Genomic DNA, 26,655 nt, shown 5'->3' on the forward strand with positions numbered 1-26,655 from the left:
CGCGTCTCCGGCTCTCACCGCCTGTGAGTACGAGCCGAGCCGCGAAGCGCATCGCTTAATTGTTCTCGAAGCATTCAAAGTGGACCTGAGCTTTCGGCAGCGGGGGGGGGGTGGTGGCTCGGCCCCCCTCCCACCCCTTCCCCCTTTGCTACGAGGCTGCCGTGAGAGCTCGGAGCTGGTAGGGCTGATGGCTCGGGCTGTGTGAGCCTGACCGTGCGCCTGATGCCGACAGCTCCACGATGACAGCATCTGATCACAGCATGGGCTCAGTGCAGTCTCTCTCGCTCTCTCTCCCGATGCCTGCAGACACGTGGGTGCGCGCGTGTGTGTGTCTGTGTGTGTGTCTGTGTGTGTGTTGTTGTTGTTGTTGTGGGGAGCGGTAGTGTAGCGGTTAGCGCGCTGAGCTATGAACCCGGCGATCCGGGTTCGATTCCCGCTCACGGCCGACATCAGTGACGATTATCTGAACCGGTCCCGGGCCTCCCCTAGGTCGACTCAGCCTCAAATGAGTACCTGGTGCGGTGTGTAAACATCGTGACTAGGGAGACAAAGGCGGTCGGGCGTGGTGCTGGCCACCCACCTCCTCGTGTGCCGTTCCGGCCTTCATAGGTGCTCGCTAACAGCACTTGCCCCAACAGTCTGTGAAGGCTATATGGGGGGTCTTTTTGTTGTTGTTGAGTGCGGTGGGGGGGGGTAGCGGTTAGGGCGCTGCGCTACGAACCCGGCGACTCGAGTTCTACTCCACCTAACGTCCACCGCCGGTGACGAGTATCTGAACCGGTCCTGAGTGTGTGTGTGTGCGAGTGTGTGTGTGTGTGTGCGAGTGTGTGTGTTTGTGCGAGTGTGTGTGTTTGTGCGAGTGTGTATGTGTGTGTGCAATGTGTGTGTGCGAGTGTCTGTGCGTGTGTGCGAGTGTGTGTGCGTGTGTGCGAGTGTGTGTGCGTGTGTGTGTGTGCGAGTGTGCGAGTGTGTATGTGTGTGTGCAATGTGTGTGTGTGTGCGCGCTGGCGGCTCGGCTGTGAGCGGATGACACTCGCGACGCAGGTCTTGGGTTGTTCGCCGTTAAACGTCACTCCGTGTCATCGCACCCCGTTTATGTGTCTCTCTCTCTCTCCCGGGCACCCTAATTATCCCCGCCGCGTTGTACGTGTTGCATAACGGCGCGTGTGCGTATGCGCGTTCTTGTTTCGTGGCCGTGCGTGGGTTTTTGTGTTGGTGTTGTTGTTGTGGCGGTGGTGGTGGTGCAGGGTCGTTCATCAGCAGCCATGCGTGCGAAAGAAATACTGACAGTTGAACAGATAGTATTAGTGTTGGCAAGTAATCGGCGTTGGTAAATGTTATTGGTAAGTGGCTTACCTCTACAATGTGTGCAGTCAGTCTATAAAACAACGCTATAAAACGTATATTGTATACAACCTCATCCGACAACTTAAATGACTTCACTCGATTCAAGGGTAAAGCTTGTACATCCACGCAATTGCTTTCCATGTGTTCGTCGTCATCATCACCATCATCATCACCAACATCATCATCACCATAATAATCACCATCATCAACATCATCACCATCATCATCACCAACATCATCATCACCATAATAATCACCATCATCAACATCATCACCATCATCAAAATCACCACCATCATCACCATCAGCACCATAATCATGTTCACCGAATATATTTTGGTTTTCTATTCTAAATTATACCGATCAAATGTGCATGTTTAGGGGTACACGTACATAACGAATGGCTTTGACTCCAAACTATTGCGGCTCGGACTTAAACGAGCATGCGACGCTGCGTGCAAACATCCTCGCTGGGGAGACAAAGACGGCCGTGGCCGAGGCGCCTGACCCACGCCACCTGCTCGCGAACAGGACCCGCCCCACGTGCAGATGCATCATCGTGGATTTATTCACGCGTTTTATTTTCAACTCGATTACAGTCCGCAACGCGGTCACATTTTACGCGTTTGTTTCCGCTTGTTTTCAGCAGGGTTCTGACAAATTTTCGTCACATTAGTGGGGTGGTGGGGTGGGGGGCGGTGGTGCAATGTTTGCTACTCTGTTTGTGACCCCCAGCTGCATGCTTGTTGAACTTCTTTCGCACCGTACGTAGCCAACAGGGCGAATCGGCGGTCGAGCACGATTGTTGATATGCAGGTTGTTTTTGTTTACGTTGGGATGTTTTCACCGATACCAGACACATTGCACGTTTTCGCTGTGGGAGGAAATCGAACAAATGTGGATGAAACCTCCGCAGAAGAGGGGAGGGGGGAGATAATGTACAAACTCCAAAGTTGCCCGAGTCCGGAGTCGAACCCAGCCGCGTGTTGCCGTGAGACATACGTGTCATCAATGCATCACCCTGCCGTCCACGTAACGCCCCTCCACCCCTCCTCCTCATCCAACAGCACACAAGGTGCTGTCAAAAGCTATCTGGGGGATCTTTGTCTTTGTGTGTGTTTGTAGCGGTGGGTACGATTCGACACCCGGTGAGGTGGGTACAATTCTCGCAGGTGGTGATGTTTGTGTCATGACAATAGTGGAGTAGGTCGGTGGTCTTGATGAAGATTACGGTGATGGTGTAGAATCAGCCGTGGAATCCGGGCGAGGTGCTGGCCACCAGCCCTCTCGTGTGCCCTGCCCGGCTTTCGTAGGTGCTCGCTAACAACACTTGCCCCAACAGTCTGTTCAGGCTATACGGGGGAGCTTTGTCTTGAGTGAATGTGAGTGAGAGAGGGAGAGTGCCCATATGTCATCATAGTCTCCCAGTACCATTCAATCGTCTCTAGTCAGTCATACTTATTTTTAAGTTGACATTTCCTTCGGTTTCTTCTTCCAACACCTCCACCCCCCTTAAAAACCCTCGTCCCCCTCCACTTTAACCCCAAACCCAAGCCTCGCTGTGGCATCTGTAACCTTCATCGATGCCCCTTCTGCTCTCACCCCACCCCCTCTCCCTTCCTCTCTCCCTCCTCTCCTCCTGCCCTCTCCTCCCCTCCCCCCCTCCTCTCCCCCCACCCCCTCTCCCTTCCTCTCCCCCTCCTCACCCCCTCTCCCCCCACCCCCTCTCCCTTCCTCTCCCCCACCTCTCCCCCCACCCCCTCTCCCCCCACCCCTCTCCCTTCCTCCCCCCCTCCCCCCCTCCTCTCCTCCTCCCCTCCCCACTTCCTCACTTCCTCACTCCTCTTCCCTCGCCCGTTCTCACCCCTTCCCTTCCACGCTCCTTTCCTCTCGGCTTCCCTTCTTCCTCCCCTCTCCCCTCCCCTGATCCCATCCTCTCTCTGCCTCCTCTCCCTCCCTGCTCCTCCCTACCACTCCTCGTCTCTCCTCTCCCACCACCTCTCCCCTCCTTCTCCCTCCCCTTCTCTCTCTTCTCCCTGCTGCTCCCTCCTCCTCTCCTCCCCTACTCCCCACCACCTCTCCCTCCTCCCTCTCTCGCTCTCTCCCCTACACCCCCCCCCCACCACCCCACCCCCATTCAAACAGACGGAAGAGACGGAATGCTCCCCCCTGCACCACCCAGCCGCCCTGGGGGAGGGAGGAGAGATGAAGCCTCAGCCCAAGCGTCTACACATCTCCAACATTCCTTTCCGCTTCCGAGACCCCGACCTCCGGCAGATGTTTGGGGTCAGTATCCACGACTCGGCGAAGATGTCATTGTCGTCGTTCTGTCGCGAAAGGTTTCGGCGAGCGTCGGTCAGGGTGTCGATGGTGTGGCAGAGGTAGCGGAAAGAATCTAAACTAAATGTTGTTTTACTAATTGGGTTTTTCCCCTTTTTTCTGGCAACAAAACTGATAGCTTTTGCAAGGAATCATGTTTACATTAACCACAATACTAGCAGTCAAATGCAAGTATTTTTTTGCATTTGACTGCAAGTATTGTGGTTAATGTAAACATGATTCCTTGCAAAAGGTGTCAGTTTTGTTGCCAGAAAAAAGGGGAACACCCCTATTAGTATATTTTGGTATTGGCAAAGGAGGTCCCATAATAAATGTTGTTTTGTTATTTCATCAAGTAAGGGTCCATTGAGCTATAGAGCTACGTTGCAGATGCGACCTGGCTATCACAAATGGTAGCTCAGCGAAGTGGTTTGTTATCACGTTGGCATTCACACCATCGACAAAAACTGTGAACGCGTGACGTCGATAGGGAAAAACCGGAGGACCCGGGAGAAAAATCCACGCGACCACGGGGATAGAAACACGAAAACGCCAATTATAGAGCGGACGTCAAGGTCGTGGTCGAACTCGCGTCCTCCTTGCGTGCCAGCCTAGGTAGTTAACATCTCAGTTTAGTTCAGTTTTCATGTTTAGGTATAACCCTGTGAGCCATTCGGCTCTTGAATCGGGTGCAACCGCAACAAACAAAAACGTGAACAAGAAAACATCTTAAAGTGACTACACGCAAACAGAAAAATCCAGGAAAAAACAGCAGCAAAATCTTCCAGAAAAAGCACCGTACATCAACGCTGTGTGCAAAAATCCCAGTGGCATGCAAGTCAAACAATAACAACCACAAGACAATTTAGATTAAAGTTATCAGTCTAACTCTGTACAACAACAAACAAATATGGATAATCCAAAACGTTTTCGAAATCACCAAAATAAAGAGATAAAAACACCGTAGTGAGAGCCGGAGGACAGGGAGGGAATGGACAGAGCGAAGAGCGATCACGGCATGTGAGCAGGAGAACAAGCAGAGTTTCGCGGCAGGGATGGGGGTCACGGTTAGGGTTGGGGTCAAAGGGTCAAGGTCTATGGGCGTGAATAGGGCGGTGGTTGTTGCCTCGTTGAGCAGTGCGCTTGCGTCTCGAGAGGTCAGGGAGCGGTGGCGCGGCGATTAGCGCACAGCGCTGTAGACACGAGCCACCTGAATTCGATACGCCACCCTGCGCTGTCATCAGCTATGATATCGGAACCCGTTCTAGGCCACCACACCACCCCCTTCACCAATCCGCACTGACCAGCGTGGTGAAGTATGGTCAAATATCAAGTTCAAGTTAATTTATTAGGTATAGCCCTGTGAGCAATTCGGCTCTTAAAACGGGTGCAACCGCAACAAACAAAAAACAAAAACACGAACAAGAAAACATCTTAAATATCACCCCCGCCCCTCCCCCATGACTGACACAGCTTGTGCCGGTAGCATTCATCATGCAGAATTGACGAGGAGGGGGTGGGGGGGGACTGGGCGGACTGTATTCACAAGTCTGTCCTGGCCCCGCATTGCAATGCATGGTCCTTTTACACAGCTGTTCAATTCTCACGTCCAATGTCGCAGCGTAATCCACTCCTGACTTTGGTTCCCTGCCCTTTCTGGTGCCCGCGCTCGAGGGGAGACCCCCCCCCCCCTCTCCAGACCCCCCCCCCACCACCGCCACCCCAGGTACACGCACGCTCCTTTGCGCGGACGCGGCAGCTGATTCATTTTGCGGAGTTCACTTTTTTTCTTTCACTACGCAAACGCGCGGACACCCACAGAGAGGGAGAGAGAAAGAGGCGAACAGCCAACAAGTCGTCTGGAGATCGCGATCTCGCCGCAGCCACAACCACCCCTCCCCAGCCCTGTCGCTTCATCGTTCGCTGGTTTCGCAGAGAGTGCGGAACAGCAAACGTGATCAAACGCGGCTCCGGCCCGAGCTGGGGCAGCGGGGAGCGCGCGGCCGCCGATAAGAAGAGTTGTCGCAGCGCTATGCAAAGGCAATCGGAGTTGTCGCAGCGCTATGCAAAGGCATTCCGTTTAGAACAATGCCTAACGAAACGAAGAGATGACTGTTGTCGCCAGGCTACTGCAAGGGGTGTCGCGAGCGAGCTAGCGAGAGAGGATGTGCCAGGGATCGCCCCTTCCCTCCCTCTCTAAGTCATCGTCATCATCATTTACTTGATTATCCAAGAGAGCGCCACGCTGAGTTGTAGCGCTCTTTGCCAAGAGGCCCCTGACACATTGGTTGCGTTTATTTATTCATTTGACGATGCTATCAGCCAACGAACGGTGGTGTGTGTTTATTTTTAACTTGTGGGAGCAAACCGGAATAGCCCGAGAAAACCCGCGCCCCGCGCGAGCGGGAAACACTCAATCTACCCCCGTACAGATGGACACAGATGGCAATTAGTCCACTTGCTGTACCGTTTTCACCCGGCGAGCCAGGGGTACGGCTCCTCCTCGAAATATCCGTGCAGTGATCCAACACCAACCCTCGCCGCTTGCCTCCACAGCCCTGGGTCGCACGTGCCATAGCCACCACTGCCCGACTAGGTCACCGTGGCGATACGATTGCACGGGCGTTGGGAGGCTGTTTCTGTGCGGCTCACCGACATATCGTGTGGGTTGTGCCAAGCGTTGTTGCTCGGCACGAAGTCCAACGTTTCGCTCCGCGTGCCGAGAGCGTCTGCAAGAAGCGAATTCGGTTCCACCCATGAAAGATTCAAGCCTTTGCTCTACGCTTATGCGCTGTCGATCAACCGGGGGAGATTCAATGCGCACGTTAATTCATGCGCTAGCACGAGGCTGTCACGATTAACATCCATTTCACAAAGGATACCTGGGGTGAAAGGGAAACCTGGGGGTGCAAGGGAGACCTGGGATGCAAGCAAGCCGAAAATGCACTTTCTGTAGAAAATCGGTGCAAGAAAATACCCGAGACGATCGTTAAAATCGCCGGCAACGAGGGTGTCAAACTTCCGCAACTCGGCGAGAGACGATTGATAGACGTGAAAGTGCGCACAGAAAAAATCAAACGCAAAAGGTGCGCGCTTCGAAGTACTGCAACCGCGAGACGGCACGAGGAACGGGGAGCGCTCGCCAGCGGGAGAGACGCGGACGTTGCCTGCCGATGGTGGCCGATGGTCGAGACTGGCGATGGAGCGGCAGCCGGAGGAGGGAACGAGTCAAGGGAGGGGGCACGATCACGTGAAACGGATCCTAGCCGGAGATGAATATCTCCTTTCATGGGGTCTTCTTTCAGCGCGCGTTGTCAAGCGCCGCTTATTAAATGAACTGGGAGTTCCGATTCGACCCCGGATCTCGCGACCCGCTACCGGGAGCACAATTGGACGAAGACAAAAGACCCCCATCAAATTGGCGAAATGGACAAAGCAGCAGCGTGAGCCACGGTGGATGAGTTTTCGAAACGTTTTGAAGAACGAGGATGACGATGAGGACTCCGTGTGTGTGAGTGTGTGTGAGTGTATGTGAGAGTATGAGTGCGTGTGAGTGTGTGTGAGAGTGTGTGAGTGCGTGTGAATGTGTTTGTGCATGTGTGTGTTTGTATTAGTGGCCAACACGAGTGGGGATTATCTGAACCGGTCCTGGGCCTCCCTTAGGTCGACTCAAACTCAAATGAGTACCTACTGCGATGTGTAAACATCGCCACTAGGGAGATAAAGGCGGCCGGGCATTGTGCTGGCCACCCACCCCTTCGTGTGCCGTGCCGGCCTTCATAGGTTCCTCCTAACAACACTTTCCCCACCAGTCTGTTCAGGCTATACGGGGGATCTTTGTCTTGTGTGTATGAGTGAGTGTATTTGTGAGTGTGTGAGTCAGTGAATGTGCGTGAGAGTGTGCGAGTGAGTGTGCGTGTTCGTGAATGTGTGAGTGAGTGTCAGTGTGCGTGTCAATTTGTGGAGCGGCAGTGTAGCGGTTAGCGCGCCGCATTCCCGCTCGCGGCCAACACCAGTGACGAACATCTGAACCCGGTCCCGGGCCTCCCCTAGGTAGATTCAGCCAAATATATCTAACTGGTGCGACGCGTAAGCATCGCCACTGGGGAGACAAAGGCGATCGGGCGTGGTTCTAGCCACACCACCCCCTCGCGTGCGGTGCCTGCCTTCAATGGTGCTCGCTAACAGCCCTTACCCCAACAGTCTCTCAGGGCTACACGGGGGAGGGGAGTGGGTAGGGGAGTAGGGGACCGCGGTGGCCATCACAGAGGCCACCGATGGGGAGGTGGGTGGATAGGGGGAGGGGTGGTGCAGATGTTCACCAGCGGGGGGGGGTCATCTCGTTATTAAGGCCGTCGCGGTCGGGGTCAGGGGCAGATGATTAAAGGTCACGCGACCGGGAGTGTGATATTGCGTTGCGCACCACCACTCCGCGCTTATTGCGCCGTCGCCGCAGAGGGTGCGGACGGAGGTGGCTGGGGTGGTTGCGAGTGGCGCGTTATAATATCCTGGCCTCTTTTAATGGGATTGGGAGGGGGGGGAGGCGCTAGCCCGTAACTGGGAGCGCTCGCTCGGCCGTCACGCTGCGTTCCCGTCGTCGTGCGGTTGTTTCGGGCGCTGAAATTGTTTTTTTGGGTTGGTGTTGGTGGTGTTGTTGTTGTTGTTTTGGTCAAAATAGTCGCGAGAAATAGGGAGCCCGGAAAAACGCCCCCGTGGAAAATTATTGTGAAGAATGAGTGACCCCCCCCTCCTCCTCCTTCCGCGGGAGCACGACCCGGAATTCCGAGCTCCAGATAAGCAGTCGCCGGAGCCGGGTTCGTGCAAAATGTGTTGTTGTTGTTGTCGTTGTTGTTTGTGATCTCATCGTCTGGCGATTTTTTTTTTGTTGTCGTTGTTGACGTGCAGCAATTTGGGAAAATCTTGGACGTGGAAATCATCTTCAACGAGAGGGGCTCCAAGGTGGGTGCCGCACGCGCCACACGGCGAACAATCAGTAGCGACCCGACCGCTGGAAACAGCCCCGGGTCTGACTCAGCCTATAAATGAGCACCCGCTGCCGTGTGTGGACGTCATCACTGGGGAGACAAAGGCGGTCGAGCGTGACGTTGACGTCACCCACCACCGCGCGTGCCGTTCCGGCCTTCATAGGTGCTCGCATGCAGCACTTGCCCCTACAGACTGCTAAGGCTATACGGGCATCTTTGTCTTTTGTGCACGTGAGTGTGCGTGTGCGTGCCACGGCCGTCACGAGCGCCGCGAGTGAAAGACACAGGAGCGAACGTGACTGATGATGATGATGATTGTGACGACGACGATGATGATAATGATGGAAACCAATCACGCGGCCAGGTGTTCCGCAAGCGGCGGAGAACAAAGTGGAAACGACAGCTCATAAATGAAGTGACATCTCATAAATGAAGTGGCATCTCATAAATGCTGCATGGGGTTTCTGCTAAATTAGCGCGGCACCTGTGGAGTTCCCTCCCCCCCGTGGCGGCGCCGAGTCTCAGAGTGGCGTTCACGGCCACGTGGTTGTGGTGGTGGTGGCCGTGTTGATGGCAGAGATGTTGATGGTGATGTTGTTGTTGGTGGTTGGGGTGGCGACGATGGGTCTGATGGTAATAGTGGCGATGATGGTAGTGGTGGTTGATGGTGGTGATGATAGTGGTCGTGATTTTGGTGGTGATGGTGGCATTGTTGATGGTGTTCATAATGATAATGGTGGTGGTTATAGCGGTGATTGTAGTGGTGGTTTGGTGGTGGTGGTGGTGGTGATAGAGGAGGCATAAGTAGTGGTGATGATGATGGTAGTGATTATGATGGTGGTGGTGGTGATGATGATGGTGGTGAGCATCGTGGTGGTGGTGATAATTGTGGTGGTCATGATGATGGTGATAATCGTGGTGGTGGTGGTGTTAGTGGTGATGTTGCTTATGATGACGAGAACGACGGTGGTGGTGTTGGCCGTGATGGCGGTATTGGTGATGATTGTGGTCATGGCAGTTGTCGTGGCGATGGTGTTGTTGGTGGTTATGGTGGTAGTGGTGGTGATGATGATAGTGGAGGCGATAATAGTGGTATTAGTAGTGGTGATGGGCGTGGTACTCGTCGGAATGGTGGTGCTTGTGATGATGATGGTGGTGATTGTGATGATGATGGTGGCGGTGGTGGCGATATAGGAGAAGGAGGGAGGGAGGGATATGTGGCATGGGAACGCTGTTAATTTTCCTGCAAATCAATCATTTTCCTGTGGGAACCTCTCTTTCTGATGAGTCGTTCCACTGCTGCTGCATCGGGGACCAAGGCAATTGTGCGGACCAACAAAAAAAATATACAATCATAAAATTGGTGGGGTGGGAGGTGGAGGGAGGGGGCCTTCTGTTCATTACCACCGCCTCTGCCTGCTTCACCCCCCCGCCGGCCCCGCTCGTCTCACCGTGCCCCCCACCCCCCACCAACGCCACACCCCCCCCCACGCCCCCCCCCCTCGCCCCCACCTGTTTCGTGGCATTTTCTGTTGCTGTGAGAATTCATTTACAAATACTGCATGCCCACGCACGCACCCCACACGCACATGCATCACACTTACACACGCACACGCACATACAGGCACCCACACACACACACGCGCACACGCGCAGACACACGCACACACATACGCACATACAGGCACCCACACACACCCACACACACACGCGCACACGCACACACACACACGCACACACACCCACACATCCACACGCACACACGCACACACACACACGCGCACACGCACACACGCGCACACGCGCACACGCACACACACACACGCGCACTAAACGCACCACGCGCACCAGCCCGCAAGAAATCCCGCACTCACCGCCCCACCGCTGGGCCTCTCCAGACTCTTTAGATTCCCGCTCTCGTTGTTTGCAAAGAATAGACCCTGGGCGCTTGCCGTACCGCCCCCCCCCCCCCCCCCCGTGCACACAGCCTCCGCTTGCCACCTGTCCTGGATTTCCCAGGACCGTCCTCTGTTTGCTGGAGCTGTCCTGGGAAATACCCCCCCCCCCCCGCCGCACCCCACCATTTCAGCCCCCCGCCCGGCCAATCGCAATTAGACGGGAAGAGACGAACTTCTCAGCACATCTCATTCCCAGGTGACGTCGTGTTTTCTTTCCCGATCATCGTCAATTTTGGCCTCCGTAACGCTCGTAACTCAGAGAGTAGCGGGAGAATAGGGGTAGCTGTGGAGGGAGGGATACGCTAGACATCCCCAGGAAAAGAAAAACTTTCTCCATTAAAATAACATCTCTTGTTTCTTATCTCTCATCATTTCCCCCCCCCCCCTCGTTCTCCTAAATAGTTATGTTCTTTTGAGTGATAATTTAAGTTAAGGGGTTGCCGGAGGAGGCAGAAGTTTTGCCAATCAATGACAACATTTCTACAGAAAGACCGAGAGAGATAGGGGGAAGGAGAGAGAGAGAGCGCGAGAGAAGGGGAGTGGAGGTGAGTGCCGGTGCGAGTGTAGGCAGTGGTGGGAATCGTTCGCGTGCAAATAAATCACAGGGCACGCGGCACCGCGGTGCACACACACCGTGAGAACTGCCCGGGACTCCGTGTGATTGGTTGGGGCTGGGGAAAGACCCCGTGGGGAGTTCACCTGTCAACAGCACAACAAGGCGCCGCTCGCCTACAGCACGGAACAACCGCGTGCGTCGTTTCCACGAGCACTGGGGTGAACTGGGTACCGGGCCGTGCCAGTCCAGGAACGGCCCAAAAACTGTGGAACGACTGGGGGACGTGTGCCACTCGAGGATGCCTCCCGGTGTGCTATTGGTCACCCATGGATCGGTGATCGGTCAGCATCGAGGAGGAGATGGAGCGATTGAGGACGTGAGCTCGTGTGTGCGGGTGCTTCGGTAGATCGTTGCATCCAGAAGTAGATTGACCATGGCTGCTGCTGTTGCTGACGATATTAAATATGAATCGTTGCAGCCGGAACCTGTGGATTACGGAATTATGTAGTCCACGGCACAATACCCAACAACCCCCCCCCCGTCCCTCCGGCCTCACGCCACCGCTAGACAATGACTTCTTACACCACCTGCCCCCTACCCCCCTCTCCACCCTTCCCCGTCGATATTTCTTTCTCTGCCGCCGCTGCCGTTGCCTAGACCGCGCGCGCGTAATTCATCATCGCGCTGATCAGATGGGGGAACGTGTTGCTCGTCTGGGCCCGTGGGCACTCCGCTTGGCGCGTTCAGAGTCACGGACGCGTGCTCGCCGTGCCAGGCGAGGTGGTGTCCGCGTGGGGCTTTTGTCTTGGTGCGCGCTTTGGGGAGCGGTGGCGCAGCGGTTAGCGCGCTGCGCCAAACGAACCCGGGCAACCCGAGTTCGATTCCCGCACGCGGCCACCAACGACGATTACACTGGTCAACACAAAAAAACACATTTTTTTCTGGCCTGGACTTTTGCAGCTGTTTTAGACTAATTTCAGGGTGCTGATTCCAAATCTGATCTCAGATTTGCTGTATCATATCTCATTTTTATGCTATCTGCATACCCCATTTTCATTGATTTTACCCGAAATTAACTCTGTCACTTATGATTGCAAGTTGTTGCGAGTCAGTGACTGCTTTAGTGTTAAAATATGGTGCAGTATTTTTAGGATAGTGTGTTTATAATATAATTGTATGTAGATATCCACATTTATTTCATATTTTTCTTCTGCAGATTTTATTAAACATGCAATATTTGATATCTCAAAAACCTGATGACAGATTTGGAATCAGCACCCCAAAATTACCTTACAACCGTTGGAATACCTTATGCCAGTGTGTTGACCAATGTTATCTGAAGCGGTTCTGGGCCTCCCCTGGCTCAACTCTGGTTTACGTATCAGTACCTAGCGCGAGGTACATAAAACATGGGCACTAGGGAGACAAAGGCGGCCGGGCGTGGAGTTGGCAACCCACCCCTTCGTGTGCCGTCCCGGTCTCAACAGGTGCTCGCGAACAACACTCGCCCCAAGAGTTTGTTGAAGACTGTACGGGGCATCTTTGTCCGTGTGTGTGTGTGTGTGCGCGCGTGCAATCCAGGGCTTCGGCTTCGTGACATTTGAGAACAGCGGGGACGCGGAGCGGGCGAGAGAGAAGCTCCACGGCAGTATCGTGGAGGGCAGGAAAATAGAGGTGCTGCTACCCCTCCGCTCCATGCAATCAACTCCACGTTTTAGTTGTTGTTGTTGCTGTTGTTGTTTCTTATTTCTATTTCGGACGTATTTTGATTCGCTTATGAGTGCTTTTGGAAATATTTTACAATTTGTTGTTGTTTTACACGAGTGTATTATCGGGATATGAAGAAGGGCCATTTGGGCAAAAAGTCGCAGATTTTATTTATTACTTTTAAGGCTACCACTGTTGTTGACGAATGTCGATTTTTTTTTTAATCCGGCGGTGACGTTGACGCAGCCCAGAGGTAGCGCACTTTCGCTGGTTCTGTTGTAGAGGCTCAACGGTTCGAATCCAGCGGCCGCCCTGGTTATGACTGCGGGTGTCACAATAATAATAACACCACGCAGCCTTCTGATTCACTCACAGTAGACGTCAAAGATCCCGTGGTGTCACGCGCAAGAGCTTAGGCCATCTGTGTGACAGCGTCAGGGTTTCAATTTGGAAGCCCTAACGTATAAGCGTGGAAGGCTCCCTTCTGGCAAGAGAAGGTCACGGCACAGACCCAGTGTGTTATGGGTTGACTGACTGAGTTGATTGACAGATGCACTACCCGTGCCCCCCACTGTCCAAACAGTCATCCACACACGTGCACGCGCGCGCGCGCGTGCTAGCTCCCTGCCCTTGACGTGCGCAAGGGACGGTGGTGTCGTTCCGGCATGGGACGCCGGCGCGATTTGAATGAGCAGAGCGGGTGGTGGCGGTGGCGGTGGCGGCGGCGGCTATGCCGCTGTACGTGGCTGCCTGTAATCCGGCGAGGCGGAGGCAGCGATGGCTGGTGGATGGTCTCACAAATGTGGCGAGACTACCTTGCCCCGTGGGCCTCCATGCGGCACCGTTCCTTGGCTCTGGAGCAGGAGACGTCGGAATCGCAAAACAATGTAGACTCCACCCGTTCCGTTTGTAGGGGGGTAGAGCGTCTCCCCCTCGCACGCGTGGGGTTTATCCGGCTGCTCCGGTTTCTTCCCACGTGTGAACATTCATTAAGTGACCCGTAACACCTTAATACATAGAGGAGCGCAAGGCTCGGGCAATTGTTGGCGCCGGCTCATCTGCGTGCATGTGGGTGCGTGTGTTTGTGCGTGCGTGTGTTTGTGTTTGTGCGTGCGTGTGTTTGTGTGTGCGTGCGTTTGTTTGTGTGTGCGTGCGTGTGTTTGTGCGTGTGTGTGTGCGTGTGTTTGTGCGTGCGTGCGTGTGTGTGTTTGTGCGTGTGTGTGTGCGTGTGTGCGTGCGTGCGTGTGTCCGCAGGTTAACAACGCCACGGCGCGCGTCATGACCAACAAGAAGCCCATCAACCCCTACGCCAACGGTGAGCGGCGTCCATCGAACGCTCTCACACACGCACGCGGACACTTGAGCAATGCAGCAGTAGATATCACATACACTTATATACGGATTGCATATACATCACATGAATGTCGTGCTATCCGAGCATCGATGCCGGTGGGAGAAGTGGGGAGTGGGAGAAGCCAGCGATGAATCTGCCCGGAGGGAGAGATGCTACCATCCCATGCCCCTTCGACACGGCCTGGGACTGGGAGGCATTGCAGGAGGGGTCGTGGGCCCAGAACCACCGCTTGCACGTTGGGATTGACTCCCAGAGCCCATTGAGTTCAGAGACGTCGGCGGAGGCATTTGAACAGCCTGACCCAAGTTTGAGCCCGAGCCACGGCCAACATCAGCGGCGAACGATACTGGAACCGGTCCTTTAGCACCCCCCCCACCCCACTTCATAAAACCAATTGATCGACACGGCGTGGGGGTAGGCTTTAATCCGGCAGTGGAATGACGAATGGATGTACGTTGTTGGTGGTGTTATCGTCTAACACGAAGTTGACTGTTCCAACCGCGTTGAAACTGAATGAGCGCTGAGCGCGTGACCCTGATCGGCTCTCCGGACTTGGCGTGTTCTGCGCCCCGAGCCGGGTTCGTTTAGGCAGGCAGCGTCTGTGCCGGCTGCGACTTTCACAGTCTCACGGTGAAGGGAAATAATAAAATAATAAAAATTTCACATTATAATTCTAACGACGTTTCGGCCACAACGTAAGCAGCCGTCCTCAGGTGAAGAACAGGTCTGTCGGAAAGACAGCGTCTGAATGATTCATTTATTTTATTATTTCCCTTCTACGTGACTTTACCGAAAGAACCAAGAAGATGAATCCCTGCAGTCACGAAAGCTTTAAATAGAAAAGTCTCACGGTGGTTCAAGGTTCAAGTTTGTTTAGTTCCAGCAAGGCGAGAAACTCCAGAGACCAGGATAGAGTCTCGTTTCGCAAGAGTCAACACAAATAATGACAGCAGCAAAAACGAAAATGAATACCAAATAATAAAACGGTTTAACTCCTATTTTTAATGTAACTATTTTGATTTGACCAGGTAAGCCCCGCTGATCTATGTTTGTCTTTTATAGAAGCGACCTAGCAACAAACGGTAGCTCAGCGATGTGGCTTATCGCGTGGAAATGTATATCAGCTGAATCTTCTAAACGCGTGTTGTTGATTCTAAATATGGAGTGAAAACCCGGAGGACCTGGAGAAAAATCCACGCAACCACGGAGAGAGAGAGACACGCAAACTCCAAATAATACATGCGTCGGGGTCGGGATCGAACCGACGAACCTCCTGCGTTCCAGGCGAGGTAGTTAACATCTCGCCACCGCAGCGCACCAACAATGAAGTACACCGACGAAACAGCAGGAATTGCACAAACGTCAGTCACGTTCCCCGGAGCGTAAGTCGGTTACAGCAGACTATTTGTCGACTGATCGTTGCAGAAAAGTTCGAGAAATATGAAAGAGACTATCTTGATTTGAAGCTTTCGTGACTGCAGGAATCCATACTCCTTGGTTCTGTCGGTAAAGTCACGTGGGTAGAAAATAATGATTTATTTTAAAATAATTATTTATTTTTATTTTATACCTACGTGACTTTACCGAAACAACCAAAGAGTATGAAAGAGACTCTTGCAGTCGTAAAACGTTGTACCCGTGGCACCACCACGGCGAGTGGGGCGTCGAGTCAAGCACCTAAATGCAATGGGGGGGGGGATCAAATGTAATGTAAAGTCACGTACAAGGGAAATAATAAAATAGTAATTAATATCAAACAATTGTTTTTTTCCCTTCTACGTGACTTTACCGAAAGAACCAAGAATATTAATCCCTGCAGTCACGAAAGTTTTAAATAAAAAATGTAATGTGTAAAGGGGTACCAGCGATGAGAAAACATGGGAAGTAAGATGGGAAGGATGGGAAAGGATGGGGAGTGAGATGGAAACGGTGGGAAATCATGGGGAGTAAGATGTAAAAGATGGGAAAATATGGGGAGTAATATGGGAAGGATGGGAAAGCATGGGAAGTAAGATGTTCAAGTTCAAGTTCATTTATTAGGTATAGCCCTGTGAGCCATTCGGCTCTTGAATCGGGTGCAACCGCAACAAACAAAAAAACTAAAACATGAACAAGAAAACATCTTAAAGTGAATGTGTGACTAAGTGCAAACAGAAAATCCAAGAAAAGACAGCATGGGAAAGGAACGGAGAAACTGGAGTAGAGTGGTCAGGAGAGGTCAGGATGAGAGAGAAAGAGGCGACACGTGGGCCTCAACGTGGCACGGAGCGGCGTCTGTTTACACAGCGGGGGGGGGGGGGGCAGCACACAGAAGTCACGTGGTTTAAGGGAGGCTTGAGCTGATGTAAGTTTACGTGGACGTGTAAACGGATAATGACCAGGGTATATGTCTCAACAGCAGCGGGTGTGTCCTGTTAAACCACGCGTCATGTTGGTGTCATTCGCGAGAGCAACCCATGAAACACCGTCGGTCACGCACCGTGTGCCACGCGGTCTGCTGTAGGACACTGAAAAGGAAAAACCTCACACGCACCGCCCGTGCCACCCAACCCCAATCTCACGCCACTACGAAGCAATCTCAACGTTGCTCATTGGCGTAGCAGTTATTGCTACATCTGCATTTTTTAAAAATATTAAACAAGAGTAGTAGTATCATTATTAGTTCTTTTCGCACTCCACCACCACTGGGGATAGCCCTGGTGTTTAGCGGGATCTGTGAACACACATCCCGTGCCTCTACGGGACAAATTAGCGCTGTTTAAGGAGACAGTTTGCAGAGTTGCGAAAGCTTTGATACATGCATTACTTAAGAACGGGGGTTTTCAGGAAAGGTTTCATTAATAATGATTTAGAATGTGTAAAGCGCGCAGGTATTCTTCTTTCATATGGGAGAGAAGCGAGAGAATGATTCATGGGGCGAATTAATGATTGAGAGAGAGAATGATTCAGCGAGAGACAGCGAAAGAATGAATTATTCAGAAAGAGAATGATCCAGCGAGAGAATGAATTATTAATATAGAGAATGATTCAGAGAAAGAATTAATGATTCAAAGGGAGAATGATTCAGCGAGAGAATGAATGATTCAGCGAGAGAATGAATGATTCATAGAGAGAATGATTCAGAGGTTGAATGAATGATTCAGCGAGATAATAAACGATTCAGAGAGATAATTAATGATTCAGCGAGATAATGAATGAGTCATAGAGAGAATGATTCAGAGGGAGAATGAATGATTCCGCGAGAGAAGGAATTATCAAGTGATATATATATAAAATGATTCAGAGAGAGAATGAATGATCTGCAAGAGAATGAATGCTTCAGCGATATAATGAATGATTCCGAGAGAGAGAATGATTCAGCGAGAGTAATATAAAATGATACAGAGGCGTGGGAACCCCACAGGCGAGTGCTTAAGAGAGGCATCCAAAATCCGCGCCAACAGTTGTCCAAGATCTGTAATCCTCTATTGGGATGTTTGGCCAACTCCATTCACGAGTGGCTGTACACATGTGGGGGGGACACTGGGGTATCCGGAGAAAACCCACTCGTGTGAGAGGGAGTAACACTCAATCCCCGTACAGATGGAAATTAAAATTAAGGCAGTGACACTGAACAAATCCCATCATTCCAACTTCCTCCTACTGGCCTAACCCCAATCACCCTTACCCACCCTTCACCCCCCTTGACCTATGACCCCTTTGCCAGACTCTTGATAATTACGGCTGCTAAGTACGAGGCCAGAGGCCCAAAACGCCAAACATCCTGCATCAGCCAGCACGATGGGAGGTGAGACAGGGGACAATTGATACGGCTTCTTGAGTGGAGGCGAGGATTGTAAGTTCTTGGGAAAATAGGCGATGAGAGGGGATTATAAAAAGGAGAGGATTGCGAGTGAAGACAGAGGGAGGTGACCTGCAGTATGGTGAGTCGATTGAGTGAGTGGGTGGGTGAGAGCGATTGAGTGAGTGGGTGGGTGAGTGGATTGAGTGAGTGGGTGGGTGAGTCGATTGAGTGAGTGGGTGGGTGAGTCGATTGAGTGAGTAGGTGGGTGAGTTGGTTGAGTGAGTGGGTGGGTGAGTCGATTGAGTGAGTGGGTGGGTGAGTCGATTGAGTGAGTGGGTGGGTGAGTTGATTGAGTGAGTGGGTGGGTGAGTTGGTTGAGTGAGTGGGTGGGTGAGTCGATTGAGTGAGTGGGTGGGTGAGTCGATTGAGTGAGTGGGTGGGTGAGTTGGTTGAGTGAGTGGGTGGGTGAGTCGATTGAGTGAGTGGGTGGGTGAGTTGATTGAGTGAGTGAGTGGGTGGGTGAGTTGGTTGAGTGAGTGGGTGGGTGAGTCGATTGAGTGAGTGGGTGGGTAAGTTGATTGAGTGAGTGGGTGGGTGAGTCGATTGAGTGAGTGGATGGGTGAGTTGATTGAGTGAGTGGGTGGGTGAGTTGATTGAGTGAGTGGGTGGGTGAGTCGATTGAGTGAGTGGGTGGGTGAGTTAATTGAGTGAGTGGGTGGGTGAGTTGATTGAGTGAGTGGGTGGGTCGATTGAGTGAGTGGGTGGGTGAGTCGATTGAGTGAGTGGGTGAGTGAGTTGATTGAGTGAGTGGGTAGGTGAGTTGATTGAGTGAGTGGGTGGGTGAGTCGATTGAGTGAGTGAGTGGGTGAGTCGATTGAGTGAGTGGGTGGGTGAGTTGATTGAGTGAGTGATGGGTGAGTGGATTGAGTGAGTGGGTGAGTCGATTGAGTGAGTGGGTGGGTGAGTTGATTGAGTGAGTTGGTGGGTGAGTCGATTGAGTGAGTGATGGGTAAGTTGATTGAGTGAGTGATGGGTGAGTTGATTGAGTGAGTGGGTGGGTGAGTCGATTGAGTGAGTGGGTGGGTGAGTTGGTTGAGTGAGTGGGTGGGTGAGTCGATTGAGTGAGTGGGTGGGTGAGTTGATTGAGTGAGTGGGTGGGTGAGTTGGTTGAGTGAGTGGGTGGGTGAGTCGATTGAGTAAGTGGGTGGGTAAGTTGATTGAGTGAGTTGGTGGGTGAGTCGATTGAGTGAGTGGATGGGTGAGTTGATTGAGTGAGTGGGTGGGTGAGTTGATTGAGTGAGTGGGTGGGTGAGTCGATTGAGTGAGTGGGTGGGTGAGTTAATTGAGTGAGTGGGTGGGTGAGTTGATTGAGTGAGTGGGTGAGTCGATTGAGTGAGTGGGTGGGTGAGTTGATTGAGTGAGTTGGTGGGTGAGTCGATTGAGTGAGTGATGGGTAAGTTGATTGAGTGAGTGATGGGTGAGTTGATTGAGTGAGTTGGTGGGTGAGTCGATTGAGTGAGTGGGTGGGTGAGTCGATTGAGTGAGTGGGTGGGTGAGTTGATTGAGTGAGTGGGTGGGTGAGTCGATTGAGTGAGTGGGTGGGTGAGTTGGTTGAGTGAGTGAGTGTGTGAGTCGATTCAGTGAGTGGGTGGGTGAGTTGATTGAGTGAGTGGGTGGGTGAGTTGATTGAGTGAGTGGGTGGGTGAGTCGATTGAGTGAGTGGGTGGGTGAGTCGATTGAGTGAGTGGCTGAACGAGGGTCTGAGCGGTTGTGTCGTGGCAACTGAAAACAGAGCGTGGAACCGAAACGTCAGACATCGTAGCGAACCGAACAGGTTTGTATCTGTTTAACACATTGTAGGCGACGAATAATATCATCCATAATAGAGGTTTTTGGGTTAGATCGCGTAAATATATAAATGTGTCGTTAAAACCCGCCACCACCCGACACTGCCAACTAGTAAGGGTTGTCACGTAAGCAGAACGTGGCCAATTCGTCACTGGCACAGCACTAATCGTTTCTGTTGGAGAGCCAACGTGGCTAGGAAACCGGAGCGCCCGGGAAGAGGCCACGCATGCGAGGGGGCAACACTCGATCCCGCGCACAATGAACAGATGACATCAGTGCGCACGTGGCTGTACCGCATGGCTCCTCTTCGATTGCCACGGGGAAGGAAGTCTAGCTACACGTTGCTGCCGCCTCCACAGTGCTGGATTGCAGGCAGATGACGTGCATAGCCGACAACGTCTGCGCCGCGTTGCACGCGTCTTTTTTTACACAGAGGCTGCTCGTATATTGGCCCCGCAGACAACACGCAGCACTGGTCGTTGTTGGTGCTGCGAGGCTACGATGGATGAAAAGGAGTTCGCCGGTCGTTTAGTGCCGGTCGAGGCTTTTGATGAGAGACGAGACGAGCCCTTTGGTTTGTATTTCACACGACCCGCGCTGATGTTCCCTTTCTCCCGGCTTCTCCTTGCCGAACGGCGCTCGCGCCTCGCGCTTTGAAACTCCCTCCGTCGGCGAACAAACACGCGCGTCGGGTATCATCAAACCCCCCCCCCCCCCCCCAAAAACTGATTAAATATTTAACAAGACACCCGGGATAGTTCTGAATGTACTTTGGAATTTTTGTAGCTAGCAGCTCTTCAAACGAGAGGTTTTTCTCTCTCTCTTTGGTTGCTCTCTGTCGTAAACCTTAAAATCCGTGCGCTTGTGCGTCCACGCGGGGAGCGGCGGTGCGATGGTTAGCGCACTGCGCCACGAACCCGGCGACCCGAATTCGATTCACGTCCGCGGCCGGTACCAGTGCCGAACATTAAACACTGTCCCTGGCGCTTCCCCGAGGTCGACTCAGCCATAAAAAAAACGTGTGCCCTTGGTGCGGTGTGTAAACTTCGCCGTGGGAGACACAACGACGTGGTGCTGGCCACCTCGTGTGCCGTGCCGACTTTTGATCGGCGATCGCTAACAGCACTTGCCCCAAAAGCCCGTGTAGGCTACACTGAGCGACGGGAGCCAGAGGAGGAGGGGAGGGGTGGGGTATCTTTAGCCTTTTCTTCATCTTGATCTCGTGTCACCGCATCCCCGAAGTCTCCACGGCCAAACCCCTTCCAGCATTCGCGTGGCAGAAGCCAGTGTAGTGCGTGTTCCCAACACAACGCCAATTAGTGTACAATTCTAAATGTTACACGTTGCCGGCAATTAGAGGGAGCGGCGCGCCCGTCAGACCCGCGACCCTCACGCCTTCCCTGCCAACCGGAATCTCGCTTTTCTGATATTAGAGATAAATGCCACGAGTCCATTTACTTGCCAAAGCCAATAACTTTGGCGCCACTGAGGTCATCGCGCACACTTCCCCCCCCCCCCACCCCACCCCCCCTCCTCTTCCCCACTGCGCGATTCCTTCCCCGTGCCTCGAGGCTCACGTTCACATCCAACACTGCCTCCACAATGCTAGTGAGGTTTGCCCGCGTGGGGCTTTTTCCTGCGCGTTGAACAACTCCTCCCGTCAAGCTTTTCGCCGCGCACTGCTGGCGGGCGTCTGCGGGAGCTGTGTTCGAGCTCAGCGCATCGCGATGTGCAACCGTGGTGTGTGTGGCGGAGGAGGAGGAGGGAGGGGGGCGGTGAAGGAGGGGAAGGGGGACGACGGTGATGATGAAGGGGGTGAGGCAGAGGAGGAATAGGCTCAGGCAGAGGAGGGAAAGGCTGAGAAAATGGGGGGGGGGGGGCGGGGAGAATGAGAGAGGGTGCGGAAGGAGGGAGCGGGAAGAGGATAAAGCGGAGGAATAATCGGAGGAGGCGGTGAAGGAAAGATAGGGGGGGGTGGAGGATGAAGTGGGAAAGAGGAGGTGGACAAGTTGTAAAAGAAAGAGGATGAGGAGGAGGAGGAGGCGGAGGCGTCGTGACGAGGGTTGATTCCGCAGCAAGCGTTGCCCGGTCCCCGCGTGCGTAATTTGCGTGACCGCCAACAGCCGCGGGTGCCTCGCTGCTGCGCGTCTGATGCATCATGCGCCGCTGCTGCGGCCAGGGAGGAGACGATTGTTGTGGGAGCAGCGAAGGTGTGGGGGGGGGGGGGCAGGGAGATCGGGGGGCGGCGGGGGGGGCACACCGATCCTGTAGGACTGATGCTGAGAGATGGCGACGCTCACAGGAGGGGGGGGGGGGCCTGCACCATCGATCAGCCGCGATCCCTCGAACCCGCCAGCTAATTGAGGGGACGTTAATGGAGCTTTGAATGCGGGCGAAATTCATCAGCTCGGCATGGGCTTAATGGCAGGGCTGTCGGGACGGGACCGGGGTGGGAGGGGTTGGGGGGGGGGGTAAGGGGAGGGGAGGGGCGGGGGGCAGCCGTCGATTCGCCTGACGAGCCCTCGGTCCTGACCAAATCAATAACGAGGGGAGGGTGGGTGGGTGGGGGGGCTTTGTGGGTGGGATGTGAAGAGGTTCGTGAGGATCGCGGGCTTGGGTAGTGGGGTGGTGGTGAGGGTGGGGGGGGGGGGAGTTGAGGGGGGGGGCTGCTTCCTGGGGGGTGGGGAGAGGGGGCGGTCAGGGTGGAGGACATTCAAGGGGGCGCGCCCAGGGGGAGGCTGCGAGTCCGGTAATGAGAAGGGTTGTAAAGTGAGTCACCTCGGCACAAGAAATCATCTAACATTTTGCAATTAATAATTCCTCCCCCCTCGGGAAATTTATGGCGCCCTCGGGGGGTGGGGGTGGAGGGGAAGGGGGCGAGGGGTGGGGTGGATGTGGTGGCGTGGGGGCATTGGGGGGGGGGGGCGCTACCCCTGACCGGGGGCTACCTCCACCTGAGTGTGGGGGGGGGGGGGCCTCCACGTCTCACCCGCCCCCGAGTCCCTCGCCGGCAATCCCCCTTTACCCCTCCCCTCCTCCCTCCCCCTGCCCCCACACCCCACACCCCACTGATCGAGGCGCGGCAAATCTCTCCAATGCGAACTGCGTGGCTCCTCACGACGGCGCCGTGAACGGCTCCTCCGCGTCATCACATTCGGCCCTGTTGTCCGACGTTTCGCGCCGAGTGCCGGGAGCTTCTTCAGCGGCACAAATCTGACTCGCCGCGTGACAACCAAATTCTCGTCTCTGCGGAGCAGACGAGAGTAAGAGGGTCACTCGAAGGTGTTCGTCTCGGAAGTAGTTCTATGATGACTCCTTCCCCACGGGCTGTTCCCTCTCGACACGCCGCCTTGTGATGCATTGCACCGCCCGTTGAGCTGCGAACAGCTGACGACCACTTCCATGCCGTGTACACGGCCCCTTACGAGACAACTGCATTCAGTTTCCGTGGAAGCATCGCGCCTGGCGCGTGAATGGTGCGAAACGTCGGACATCGTGGCGCAAATAAACGCACAGAGACGTACTGAACTGTAAACTATTGTTTATTTTACCAGGTATGGCCCACTGAGCTATAAATGTTCTTTTTCGTAAAGCGGCCTGGCCACACATTATTGTTCGACGAAGTTGGTTGATCATCAAGTGGAAATTTAGAGCGGCCAAAGACTCTAAACGCGTGATGTTGATCATCGATGTGGAGGGAAAACCGGAGGACCCGGAGAAAAATCCACGCGACCGCGGAGAGAGAGAGAGACACGCAAACTTCACATGTACAGCAGGCGTCAGGGTCGGGATTGAACCTACGAACTCCTTGTAGACGAGGCGAGGGATTTAACATCTCGGGAGTTAGGAAATACATCGCGGGGGGTGAGAAACAATAGGGAATCACTCGCGTTATTCACCTGCACCGCTCGGTTATTCCGAGTCCCGATGAGTCTCAATGTAACCAGGGCAGGCCGTGTCAAGGGGTGAACAACAATCGCACTGAATAGTCATCCAGTCATTAGTTAATCACCAACCAGCGATGGACCAGTGTGGTGAAGTATGGTCAAATAACCGGCCCCGCCTCCCCCGCAATGAGATTCTCATCCCAGCAGTGGATCGCCAAAAGGGTCTTACTCCATTGCGAGATGCTTGGCCCAATTCCTTTGTTTATTTTAAACGGGCAATGCACTCGGTGGAGACAAACGCGCTCACTGGTCCGCTGTGCTGCCAACAGCTCACCACCCCGCGGCAAATATCTCACGCGACCCGCAAACCCTTGACCTCCCGACCTGATCCTAATGCAAAAACAAAGGTCCCCTCGAATGTACTTAACAGACTGTTGAGTCGAGTGTTCAATTATCGAACACCTAATCAAGGGTCTGCACTGCACACGAGGGGGGGAGTGGCCAAACAACACTCTCGGCCGCATTTGTCTCCCCAGTGGCGATTTTTACTACACACCGCAGTGGGTACTCTTTCGAGGCTGAGTCGACCTAAAACCTTCCGACGTGCACACCCACATTCCTTCTTTACCCTCCCCCCACTCCCCCGTGTCCCGCCCCCACAGCCGGGTGCAGTGGCACCGCCTGCACACTCGACAGTAGAGCACCCCCCCCCCCTCCCCACCCTGTACACGTGGGTCGATGTTGCTCGTGTGGTTGACACCGCGCGTGTCCTGTGACCCGCAGGCTGGAAGCTGAACCCAGTGGTGAGCGCGGTCTACGGCCCAGAGATATATGCAGGTGAGCCGCTCACCATCTCACCCGCACCCTCACCGATGTGCCGTGAGACGTTTGAAACGGCATGTGCGGAAGCTTCATCCAGCAGTGGAGAGACAGCGACTGCTGCTGCGGCTGATGATGATGATGATAACCATGAAAGAACTCTCAGCCTCCGTGCATTTTGCAAAAAATAACATCCATCTGTATTTTTTGAATATGTGCAGAGTGGTCGTCTCGCCTTGTTAGGTTAATGTGCTTCTTCAGGAACTGCTGATTGCTTTTTGCATAATGCACGCAGGCGCAGTGCTTTGTGGACACGTGTCTGTGAGTTGCTGCTGCTGTTGTTGTTGTTGTTGCTGCTTGGAACGCGTGGTTTTACGGCCTCCACGCCGTTCGAACCTTGCGCACGATGACAACCAAACGTTCACGAGCTGAATGTCGACGTGGAGGTCTTCTATTGCTGCTGGTCACGACGAGAGGGCTTCTGGAGAGTGAGTTCGTGTGGTTTTGCTGTTCCTTCTCCTCCTCCGTTGAAGGAGCGCAAACTACAGTGGTTTTATAATATTAAAAAAAAATGTGTTTAGCTTCTTTTGTATAGATTTGTTTAGCGATTTGCGTACCTTTGCTATACTTTGCACTCCAATCGTACGTTTGTATTGTTGTTTTGTTGTAAAGTTTTGACCCGCCCCTCCTGGGCATCTGTGAAAAAGAGCTTAACAGTTCATGGGATTCTTCCAATATAAATACACATGCTGATTCTGCTTTACTGTATGGTCCACAGTTTGGGTTGAATGGCCACAATCTCACGATTGTGACTTATCTTTAATGCGTCTTAAAGCGTCGCATTGTATCTCGATGAGTCTATGTACACTAAGTATACTCTCGTCACAGCTACATTTACTGTATCTCACTTAATACAGTAAATTTAGCTGTGACGGTCCCACCTGATGAAGGAGACTTGTGTTGCCTCCGAAACGTCGTGATTTATTATTTTATTTCTATTATTATTTCTATTATTTTTATTATTTATTTTTTACCTACGTGACTTTACCGAAAAAAACCTAACAGTATGAATCCTTGCAGTCACGAAAGCTTCAAATCTAGAATTACACTAAGTATCTCTATGGGTCGCTGTCTATCTCTATGGGTCTCTGGCGTCTATGCATCTCTATGTGCACCTATGCACGTCTGTGTGTCTGCGGGGTTTACTCTATATATAGTCCATCGTGTGGCTTCCGTGGTCACGATCGGGCCACGTACGAAGGCGATGTGGTGCCCGTCGACCTGCTGGTGATGTCCTGACGAGGTCGATTGTCATACCGGTCGCTCCGAGGAGGACTTTCGAAGCGAGTAGAGAGGTGCAATGATGTTGGGGTCCTGAACGAGGCGGTTTTTTGTTTCTCTGGAAGACCACTTGGCTCCACTCTGTTCGCGCAGCAGTAGCAGCAGCAGCAGCGTTCTTCCGGATCTGGGTGAGATTCGAGGATTGTGGCAGTAGCAGCAGCGGCAGCGCGATCCGATAATGGGGGGGGGGGGTCGAGATTTGAGTTGGCAGCGAGATGATATTGTTGATGATGATTGGTCGGTGGTTGTCATTGTTACGATGGGTTTTTTTCTCTCTCATAATTGACAGACTCGATGATGATGATGATGAATCTAATTTTGGGAAACGTCACTCAATTGATCACGTTCGCATGTCGTTGAAAGGCACTGCCAAAACCGCGTTGGTCTGGCGATGTTCCACACGATTTAGCCAAAAGGAACAAAACGAGATGAAAGCGTTTTACAAACGATTCGCGGTCCCTGGCGCAAGACGTCGCAGGCTGCACCACGCCTCGAGCGGCTCGTGGTGGGGGGGGAGGTCGGTGCGTTGGTGGGAGGGGAGGTCTCTGAGCAGAGTGCGGACTGCTCGCTCCGAGTGTTTATTTTTGTCAAAATCCATCCTCCAGTGGGGGGGGGGGGGGCTCAGGGGGCTCTTAAGGGCTCCCTCCAGTGGGAGGCCCCTTACGCCAGCAGTGGCATGGGCGAGCAATTGCAGGACTGCGCCTTTTACCTTCCGAAATCTCATCGCCGGAGCCTCTGTGGTTCGTGATT

General features: G+C 53.3%; 1 protein-coding gene across 1 annotated transcript in view; it reads left to right on the top strand.

The window, feature by feature from the left end:
* Window positions 1-25,863, top strand: part of LOC144717998 (RNA binding protein fox-1 homolog 1-like) — a 39,492-nt gene extending 13,629 nt beyond the window's left edge. Inside the window, exons 3-8 of the mRNA XM_078593880.1 lie at window positions 3,493-3,633; window positions 8,572-8,625; window positions 12,747-12,839; window positions 14,127-14,187; window positions 24,529-24,582; window positions 25,826-25,863. Coding sequence (XP_078450006.1) covers window positions 3,493-3,633; window positions 8,572-8,625; window positions 12,747-12,839; window positions 14,127-14,187; window positions 24,529-24,582; window positions 25,826-25,863 — 441 coding nt within the window. The remainder of the gene's footprint in view (window positions 1-3,492; window positions 3,634-8,571; window positions 8,626-12,746; window positions 12,840-14,126; window positions 14,188-24,528; window positions 24,583-25,825) is intronic.
* The last annotated feature ends 792 nt before the right edge of the window (window positions 25,864-26,655 follow it).

Source organism: Lampetra planeri, chromosome 1 (assembly GCF_965212315.1).
Source record: "Lampetra planeri chromosome 1, kcLamPlan1.2.h2, whole genome shotgun sequence".
In the NCBI taxonomy this organism is placed as follows: Eukaryota; Metazoa; Chordata; class Hyperoartia; order Petromyzontiformes; family Petromyzontidae; genus Lampetra; species Lampetra planeri.